The 10339-nt window shown below is 44.3% G+C and overlaps 1 protein-coding gene across 1 annotated transcript; it reads left to right on the forward strand.

The window, feature by feature from the left end:
• The first annotated feature begins 694 nt into the window (after window positions 1–694).
• On the forward strand, window positions 695–4738 carry FAM71B (family with sequence similarity 71 member B). The gene is made up of 2 exons (XM_030822574.1): window positions 695–1432; window positions 3414–4738. Exons 1-2 carry the CDS (start codon window positions 827–829, stop codon window positions 4620–4622), a joined length of 1815 nt encoding a protein of 604 aa, XP_030678434.1. The 5' UTR covers window positions 695–826; the 3' UTR covers window positions 4623–4738.
• The last annotated feature ends 5601 nt before the right edge of the window (window positions 4739–10339 follow it).

The raw sequence follows: 10339 nt of genomic DNA on the forward strand, positions 1-10339 counted from the left end.
ACCCCAGCTACTTGGGAGGGTGAGGCAGGAGGATCGCTTGAACCTGGATGGCAGAGGTTGCAGTGAGCAGAGATTGCGCCACTGCACTCCAGCCTGGGTGACAAGAGTGAAACTCCATAAAAAAAAAAAAAAAAAATGAACCGCTTCAAATGAGAGAATAGGTGAGAAAATCCTCCATATCCTGAAAATCACCGCACAGATGGAACCCTGTTTCTGTAGTTCTGATGGGGAGCAGGAGTCCCTTGGGACCATTCATTCAACACCTATCCTTGAGTGCCTGCTGGCACTGTGCTACCTACACACTGGGGACACAGAGATCAGCATCTAGACAGTACCCCTGCCCTTAGCAAGCACACCATACACGCCCAGGATTTTATCCCCAGGAAGTAATTCAGCCCAAGCAAAAATATTTTTGCAAGAAGGTGATCCTTAAAGGGGTAACTATAACAACAGCAAAACTGGAAACAACCAAGATATTTATAAAAGCAGAATGGCTTCATAAATTATGTGTCCCAGCATTTTGATTGAAAAGAATACCCATCCTACCCACACCTACACCCTGGCAGGGTCAGCCTCTCCCCTGTGGAGGCATTGATTTGTTTTGCGAGGGAGGCTGGTGACCCTGACCTGAGGGGATAGCTGCACGGAGGCTAGGACAAAGGGGTGTGAGATGAGTACAGGTCACAAAGGACTGCAGGGGATAAATGTGGTGGTGCCAGGAGATTTAGGCAGAAGTCCTGTAGGGAGATGGGCAGTTACCTTCTCTCCCTCTCTCTCTCGGGGACTCTATTTGTGGCTGATGGAGCTGTCTTAAACGAAGAGAACCATGAGCAATGAATCTTGTTTACCTTATTACACCGCCCACAGCTACTATTCAATGAGTGCGTTCAAAACCTCCATGGGGGACCTGCAACGACAATTGTACAAGAGAGGAGAGTACGACATTTTCAAGTATGCACCAATGTTCGAGAGTAATTTTATTCAGATAAACAAAAAGGGAGAGGTGATTGATGTACACAGCCGTGTCCGAATGGTGACAGTGGGCATCGTCTGCACCAGCCCCATCCTCTCTCTGCCTGACGTCATGGTGCTGGCCCGACCAATTAAAATCTGTGAAGAACATGTCAGACGGGGCCGGTTTGCCAAGGGGAGAGGTCGCAGTCCTGTCAAGACTCTAGAGCTCACGAGACTGCTTCCCTTGAAATTTGTGAAGATCTCCATCCACGATCGTGAGAAACAGCAGCTGCGCCTGAAACTCGCCACTGGCCGTACTTTTTATCTGCAGTTATGTCCCTCTTCTGATACACGGGAAGATCTCTTTTGCTATTGGGAAAAACTTATCTATCTCCTGAGGCCACCAGTAGAGAGTTACTGCAGTACCTCGACACTTCTAACTGGGGACGCAGCACCTGAAGACAACAAAAGCCTAGTGGTAAGCCTCTCAAAGGCTCGAGGAACATGGGGCAGGTTCTTTGGGGGAGCAGTTCAATGCCAGTCCTACAAAGCCTTTGGTGCTTTCTGAGGCCCACCTGGAAAAAGTATTGCATGTGCAAGGGCTCAGGACCAAATGAGCCACTACTAGGGGACTTACCACACTGGGAGGTGGGAGGACTTGTGTGTCCTATAAGGCTGAATTTCAGAGACCTTAGGTATCAGCTACTCTGGTCTCACACCCAGGGTTGAAATCCTTTCTACACCATCCTGATTGTCAGTCTTTTCTTCAACACTTAATACCCCAACCCAGGTGGTCTGATTTGTTGTGGAACTTTTATTTGTATAAATTTAAGGGGTGTAGGTGTAGTTTTTTTTTTTTTTTTCATGACTATATTGCATACTGGTGAAGTCTGGGCTTTTAGTGTAACCATAATCTGAATAATATACATTGTACCCACTAAGTAATTTCTCATGCCTCACCCCCTCCAACCCTTCTGAGTCTCCAGTGTGCAATCGGAGACCGTACAGTTTTTTGTGCAATTTTTTTTTTTTAGGCAGAGTTTCGCTCTTATCTCCCAGGCTGGAGTGCAATGGCACGATCTCGGCTCAATGCAACCTCTGCCTCCTGGCTCAAGAGATTCTCCTGCCTCAGCCTCTGAGTAGCTGGGATTACAGGCACCCACCACCAAGTCCGACTAATTTTTATAATTTTTTTTTTAGTGGAGATGAGGTTTCACCATGTTAGCTAGGCTGGTCTTGAACTCCTGACCTCAGGTGATCCACCTGCCTCAGCCTCCCAAAGTGCTGTACCATATTTTTAACAATGAAGAAGTCTTTGTTCGATTTGAGTCACAGTCTGTCTCCCTGTGACTACCAGGCACTGATTTCTGTGTCAATCAGCACACCCTGTGTGTGTGTATGCACATGCACAATCTTAGTAGTCACCAAAATGTAAAGTGAGTGTATCCCTTGATTGTGCAATCCCACTTCTGGAAATCTGTCCTGCAGAACATGTAAAAATAAGTGTGTAAAATACAATGTCCAAGGATGAGGAATTGTATCAGTACATTCTCTGGTACTGGAATTGCTCAACCAAAACTGAGTGACCTTTGAAGGGGTGCTGTAGATGGAACCTGGCAACAAATGAGAGCAAGACTTAGGCTTTGGCCGGGTGCGGTGGCTCATGCTTGTAAACCCAGCACTTTGAGAAGCCAAGGAAGGCGGATCACCAGAGGTCAGGAGATAGAGACCAGCCTGGCCAACATGGTGAAACCCCATCTCTACTAAATATACAAAAAAATTAGCCAGGTATGGTGGTGGGCACCTGTAGTCCCAGCTATTCAAGAGGCCAAGGCAGGAGAATCCCTTGAACCCGGGAGACGGAGGGTGCAGTGAACCAAGATCGTGCCACTGCACTCCAGCCTGGGTGACAGAGCAAGACTCTGTCTCAAAAAAAAAAAAAAAAAAAAAAAAAAAAAAGACTTAGACTTAATGATTTTAGAGGTTCTCCTTCTCCTTCTTTTTTTCTTTTTTCTTTCTTTTCTTTTCTTTTCTTTTTTTTTTTTTTTTTTTAACAGTGTCTCACTCTGTTGCCTAGGCTGGAGTGCAGTGTGGAGTGGCACAGTCTTGGCTCACTGCAGCCTCTGCCATCTGAGTTCAAGCGATACTCCTACCTCAGCCTACTGAGTAGCTGGGATTACAGGCATGTGCCATCCTGTCCAGCTAATTTTTTGTATTTTTAGTAGAGTCGGGGTTTTGCTATGTTGGCAAGGCTGGTCTCGAACTCCTGGCCTCAAGCGATCTGCCCCCCTCGGCCTCCCAAAGTGTTGGGATTACAGGCATGAGCCACCACACCAGACCCAGTTTCTTCTAATTATAAGCCCTTGAATTAGTCAGCTCCAGGATAAGAGAGGAGCAGAAAGTTCTGATCTCCCTTTCAGTCATCTCTATCTCATCTGTTTCTCTTCCCCTTGATACAGGCTGCAGAGCTCCACAGAGAAGGGGATCAGAGTGAGACTGGGCTCTACAAGCCTTGTGATGTATCTGCAGCCACCTCTTCTGCTTATGCTGGGGGAGAGGGAATCCAACATGCTTCCCACAGAATGGCTAGCGCAGCTTCTCCATCCACGAGCACTCCAGCGGCTGCTGAAGGAGGAGCAGCAAGGACAGCAGGTGGCATGGCAGTGGCAGGAACAGCAACAGGCCCTAGAACAGATGTGGCAATAGCAGGGGCAGCAACGAGTCCTGCAACAGGTGCTATGACCATAGCAACAACCAAATCTGCAGGCCCAGGCCAAGTGACCCCAGCGCTGGAGGGAGCAGCCATCAAAAATCCAGGAGAAAACAAATCCAGCAAGTCCATGGCAGGTGCTGCCAACATATCCTCAGATGGTGTTAGTTTGGCCTTGGTGGGTGCTGCAAGCACCTCCTCGGAAGGTACTTCCACCACGATGGCGGGGGCTGCCAGTCTCTCCCAAGACAGCAGCTTGAGTGCGGCATTTGCAGGCAGTATGATGACCAGCAAGTGTGCAGCAGAAAGAACTGAAGGACCAGCAGTGGGACCCCTCATCTCCACCTTGCAAAGCGAAGGCTACATGAGTGAACGAGATGGAAGCCAGAAAGTTTCCCATCCCAGTGCTAAAGCCTGGAATGAAAAAAAGGAAAGAAGAGAAAAGGACAGACATCCCAGTAGGAAAAGTTCTCATCACCGCAAGGCAGGTGAAAGTCACCGCAGGACAGCGGGGGACAAGAATCAGAAAGCGTCTTCCCACCGGTCCGTATCTGGCCATAAAAACACGAGAGATGACAAAAAAGAAAAAGGGCACAGCAACGTAAGGGGCAAGCGACACAGCTCCTCTCGCAAGAGCTCCACCCACCGCTCCACCAAAAAGGAGTCGAGAACAACTCAGGAATTGGGGAAGAACCGATCTGCATCTAGTACAGGACCTTTACGTAAGAAAGCCAGTAAGATCAGCTCTTTTTTAAGGAGCCTCAGAGCCACTCCTGGTTCAAAAACAAGGGTCACATCATACGACAGAGAGATAGATATCGTGGCTAAGATGGCGGAGAAGCAAAACATAGAGGCCAAAGTGGAGAAAGCCCAGGGTGGCCAGGAGCTGGAGATGATCAGCGGCACTATGACATCCGAGACGACGGAGATGATCGTCTTTGAAACCAAATCCATTTAAAGAGGAGCCAGGGCTACAACTGCCCAGGGATCTGGGAAGTATCCCTAGAGGAGTCCATCCCAGCTTTCTTTACTGCAGTTCAAATAATAAAGGAAATCATACAACTCCAAAAGAAATACAATCTCCTGCTTGAATTTTTCTGCCCATAGCCTGGTGGTGACCTCACAGTGGCTTCTGTGATGCTGTGATGGTGGCTACGCTACAGCTGGAGACCCCAGCCTCCAGGCAGGTAGAGCCCCACCACCCGCCCACGCCCAGCAGTGCCAGTGTGAGTGTTCCACTTTGCCTCAATCCCTTTCTGCTTTTACTTCCCCAAGACTGTCAAAGCCACAGACTAAGAGCTGGGATGCATGGCCACCACCATGTCCCCACGCCCATTCTCCTCTTTTCCTTGAATGCCCCTGAACATGGACATTCAGTCCAGTCCTTAGCCTATGCAGAGACAGGATTCACATCCCCTCAGGGGATATTCAGGGTAGGAAGGAGCAGTGTAGCAGCATTTGTAGGCAATTAGAATAGGAAATCTATTCATCTAGATCAGGAATTGGCAAATCATGTTCCGAGGTCCAAATCTTACCAGCTGCCTGGATTTGTAAATAAAGTTTTATTGGAACATAGCCACAGACATTCCTTTGCATATTGTCTATGGCTGCTTTCACACTAAAAATGACAGCTGTGAGTAGCTGCAATGGAGACCATATGGCCCACAGAATCTAAAATATTATCTGGGCCTTTAAGAAAATGTGTGCTGACTCTTGATCTAATCTTAACAAGTCTTCCTCCAAGGTGTAGACAGTGGAGAAATTCTCACATATGCTTACCAGTAGACAACTAGGAGAATGTTTACAGTAAAACAAGTTGTAATAGCAAAACCCTGGAAATTGCCCAAATGTTCATCAAACAGGAGAGTTAATAAATTGTGGAATGGACTACAGTGCATAATCTACAATAGTGAAAATGAATAGCAGCTATACATGTTGGCATGGATAAATCTTTATTTTTTATTTTTTTGAGACAGAGTCTCAGTTTGTTGCTCAGGCTGGAGTGCAGTGGGGTAATCTTGGCTCACTGCAACCTTGGCTGCCCAGGCTCCAGTAATTCTCATGTCTCAGCCTCCGGAGTAGCTGGGATTACAGGCATGCACCACCATGCCCAGCTAAATTTTTGTATTTTTACTAGAGACAAGGTTTCGCCATGTTGGCCAGGCTGGTCTCAAATTCTTGACCTCAAGCAATCTGTCATCCTCGGCCTCCCAAAGTGCTGGGATCACAGGCGTGAGCCACCATGCCTGGCTGGCATGGATAAATCTTACATAATGTGGGATACTTAAAGCATGTCACAAAAATATATATGATATAGTTCAATTTATAGAACAGCTCAAAAATAAGATTCAACAATGGGATATATATTTGCTAAAAGTATAGAGAAAAACAAGGAAATGATATTCACAAAATTAAGGATAGTGACTATCTACAGGGTAAATGGATAGATGTCTGATCTGGGAGGCACATACAAGGAGTTTCAACAGAATAGTGATTATTCTATTTCTTAAAGAAGAGGTTGTATTCATGGGGTGTTGTTATCGCATCTTTATTTTAACATCTCTGAAATCAGGATTGTTTTTAAATCACTGTCAGCAAGGTGTCAATTGCATGTCACTATCACTGCCTTAGAAATGCCCTAATCAATTTATTTCACCAATGTTTTCCTTTTTACACATACACATGAGAGATTTATGACAGAATATCTAAGTCTGAAAGATATCTTTCAATAAGCATGAAATAAAAATTCTAAGTGACATAAAAAGTATTCAGAATACAGAAACATGGAAAAATGTTTAAATATATTAAGAAATAAAATAGTCCCAAATAAAATAGTCCCAAACACTGTATACTAACATGACGTAAATTATGTGTTCATGTGCCAGTTAATTCCCAGAATAAAAAAATCATACTACATTAGAAATGGGATTATAAATTTTAAAAACCTTTATTGTAAAAAAAATTGTCTTTCCATTTTTAAAAAACCTGTAAAATGAGTCCATGGAAAACATTAAATTATTAACACCAGATAATAAAAATTTGGATTTGAGAAAAATGATTCTGGGAGCCATGTAAGTCCAGGAGGGGAGCACCTGCCCAGCCTTACAAGTCTTTGCTCATTCTCTGCAGCAACAGTACCTTGGAGGAAAGAAATTGGGTTTCCAGGAAAACTTAGGGACCTTTTCTGAAGACCAAATATGTGTAGCTGAGATGGAGGAGGTGAGAAGCGATGTATTCTGGGAGGAGTGGTGGCTTGTCAGTATCAGGGGAATCCCTTCTCAGTTGCTCTAGTGGGTGGCCGGAAAATCTCACCTTGCGATTTTTGATAAATACCATAGAGGCTGAGATTAAGATGTTCTGGGAGTTGACTTTCGAAACAGTGGGTACAGGTAGAAGGAGAGAGAGAGAGAGAGAGAGAGAGGCACATGCTCAAAAGTCCGAGAGGGCCTTTGGGAAAGCCACCCGGGAGTGTGAAATGTTGGCAGGTGGGGTAGAGGAGAGAGATAAAAGGAAACTCCTTTCAAAGCCTTTGGTCTGGAGTTCCAGATTTACGGCTATGCCAGAGTCTGAATTATCCTAGCTACAAATGGCTTAATCTCACAATTGTGTAGACTATGGCTTTATCTTTTGTCTTTCTTCTAGTCTTGTTTTATGCACCCTCCCCTGTCTGAGGGTTTCTTCAGCATGAATATAGTTTATCCACTCAAATGCAATTTAAGTAAAGTAGAGATGGGGACTTGCCCACCACAGCGTGCTGTGCCATGCACTTTCTCTGCATTTCCTTTTCTATCTTGATACTTCATCAAGAGATAGATGCGTAAATACCTATGTGTTTCAAAGCAACGGGCCTCTTCCTCAGAGGGAGTTATCAATTGGGGCATCAAGTGAATACCCCTATCAGATAAAAGCCAATATTTTTAACAGCAATATTCATCACCATGGTAACAATTCTGTGCTGCAAGTGCAATGAGACAGTGGATGGTTGATTACTAACCAATGTTCCAAACTTAAAGTGTGGCATTACACACATAAGGACAAAGATGACAAAGCGATATTTTGCCAAAAGCAGTATAAGATCACTTATGCAGTTGTCATGTTAGGGTGGAGTCTTTCAAGCAGAGAAAACCGGTCTATGCTGAGAAGAAGCAAGGTGCCTCAAAATGTCGAAGGCAGACCATCATGGCTGGCAGGGCAAGAACGGAAGACGAGATGCTAGAAGGAGCAGCAGGGGACAGACTGTGCAAGGCTTTGAGGTTCGCGTATGCTACTTTGACTTCTGTCCTTAGTAATGAGAAGCCACTGAAACATTTTAAGTTGAAGAGTGACTTGATCAGATTTGCACTTCGTAAAGGTCACTGTAGCTGCTGTGAGAAAAAGTATTTGGGAAGGTAGTTGTTAATATGTGTCCTTATGTAATTCCTGTCTTTTGCTGCAGGATCTATAAAATGAGATTAGAGGAGATGTTTTGAAAGACACATTCCCATTAGAAATAACCATGTGATGGCTGGGCGCTGTGGCTCATGGCTGTAATCCCAGCACTTTGGGAGGCCGAGGCTGGTGGATCACCTGAGGTAAGGAGTTCGAGACCAGCCTGGCCAACATGGTGAAACACTGTCTCTACTAAAAATACAAAAATTAGCCGGGCAGGTGGTGCATGCCTGTAATCCCAGCTACTCAGGAGGCTGAGGCAGGAGAATCTCTTGAACCTGGGAGGCGGAGGTTGCAGTGAGCCGAGATCAGCCACTGCAGCCTGGGTGACAGAGCGATACTCTGTCTCAAAGAAAAAGAAAAAAAAGAAATATCCATGTGGGGTATACGTGGTGATGCACTATCCAGACCCTCCTTCAATGAAGGACTTGTGTCCTCAGTTGCTGAGAATGCTGCCCACAGACAACTTTCAGCTGGCAGTGAGTTTAGAAATTGTGCCAGTTGCAGACATCTCTTTCACCCAATGTGATGCTCCTTCCAGAGCTCACATCAAGAACTGAGTGATGTAGAGTATCAAAGTCTGGCTGTCAGCCCAATACAGACCAAGTCTGAAGGGCTATTCTAGTTCCAGAGCTTCCTGAGGAGCCTACATCAAAATTCACCTTCCTTCCCTGTGTACTCCTACTTCCACCCTTTTCCCTTCCACAGGTGCTGGTCCTAAGGGCACTCCTTAACAAACATCCTTCCCACAAAACTCTGTCTCAAAATCTGCTTCACAGAGAATACAACTTGCAACATTATGTCAGTGTAATGTGCTGGGGTCACCTCCTTGTGACTTCACTAACCTTATGAAAAGTGTTGATGATAGCCAGGAAGGAAAGATATAACATAGCATATACAATTTTGAATGTAAATAATTTTAAAACTAGGTATATTTGCTTACTGCCAAATTAATTGGTCCATTTTAGAAAATTCAAAACATGTAGAGATAAAAAAGGAAACAAATATTTAATTGATTGCTTCGATAATTCACTTCTTACTGCTTCCAGAAAGTTGGAGTAGACGTGTTTTTCTCTGCTCCTCCTGATCAGTACAACTAAAGATTTTGAACATTACATATAAAACAAACAGCAGAAGACTTGAAAGGTGGAAAGAAAGCTAGGAACCTCAGGAACTGAAGAACAACATGCTGGTTATTTCCCTGGGTTTTTCGTTTGTTTGGTTAATTTTTGCCTCATATAGTCCACAAACTGGAGGTGAAGAAGCTGGAACCACCTACACCAAAAAAATCCCAACAAAAAATATGATCAGGAAAAAAGAAAGAGAAAGAAAGAAAAACAAAGAAAGAAAAAGGAAGGAAGGAAGGAAAGAAGAAAGAAAGAAAGAAAGAAAGGAAGGAAGGACGGACCAGGACAGGGGCAGCCAAGAAAAGCAGAAAACTTTTACACAATTACAAGTCTACTTCAGCCAAACATCACAGAAAAGCAAAAAAAAAAAAAAAAAAAAAAAGCTGTGGCCCCACCCTCACTCATGACAGCAAAGGCGGAGTTGGAGTTGAGATTAACATCCTCATGAGGCTATAACGAGGCCTCCTATACCCCAAGCGTGTGGTATCAGAGAATGCCAAGGAAGGAGCTTGGACTTTGACTTTCACTCCTGATAGCTGGTAATGAAGCCCTTCCCTCCTCTTCCCTGTGCTAGTGGTGTCCATATGGGGAGTTGGAACTCCCACCCTTTCCCAGTAGTCATGGTAAGTCCACCCTGGGGGCCAAGTAGGTAACCTGAACTGCTATAGAAGTAACAAGGTGGCGCGCCCCTCCCCATCTCCTGCTGGAATAGAGTCAGAAGAAGCCTGTTAAAAGTAAATTTAAATAAGATTCAGAATCTACCAATGAATAAATGTCCAGACTTAAACCAAAAATCACTAGTCATACCAAGAAATAGGAAAATTCAAAATGGAATGAAAAGAGACAACCTGTAGGTGACAACATCAAAATGACAGAGATGTTAAGTTAATATCATAAAAATTTTAAGGCGTCCATGAAAAGGGAATTAGGAATGTGCTTGGAACAAATGAAAGAAATAGAAATCCTCAGCAAATAAAAAAACTTCAACAAAGAAAAAGAAGATGAAAAAGAAGAACCAAATGAAAATTTTAGAACTGAAATTATAATAGCTGAAGAAAAAAGCTCAGTGGTTGGGCTGAACTGCAGAATGGAGGAGAAGAGAAAAAAATAAGTGAACTGA

This window comes from Nomascus leucogenys, chromosome 2, assembly GCF_006542625.1.
Source record: "Nomascus leucogenys isolate Asia chromosome 2, Asia_NLE_v1, whole genome shotgun sequence".
Taxonomy (NCBI): domain Eukaryota; kingdom Metazoa; phylum Chordata; class Mammalia; order Primates; family Hylobatidae; genus Nomascus; species Nomascus leucogenys.

What these genes read in the sequence shown, in the direction of transcription:
- FAM71B (XM_030822574.1), top strand. Translation starts at nt 827, where the DNA reads ATGAGCAATGAATCTTGTTTACCTTATTACACCGCCCACAGCTACTAT. An exon ending in AAGACAACAAAAGCCTAGTG is followed by an intron (nt 1,433 to 3,413) that starts GTAAGCCTCTCA and finishes CCCTTGATACAG; the next exon opens with GCTGCAGAGCTCCACAGAGA.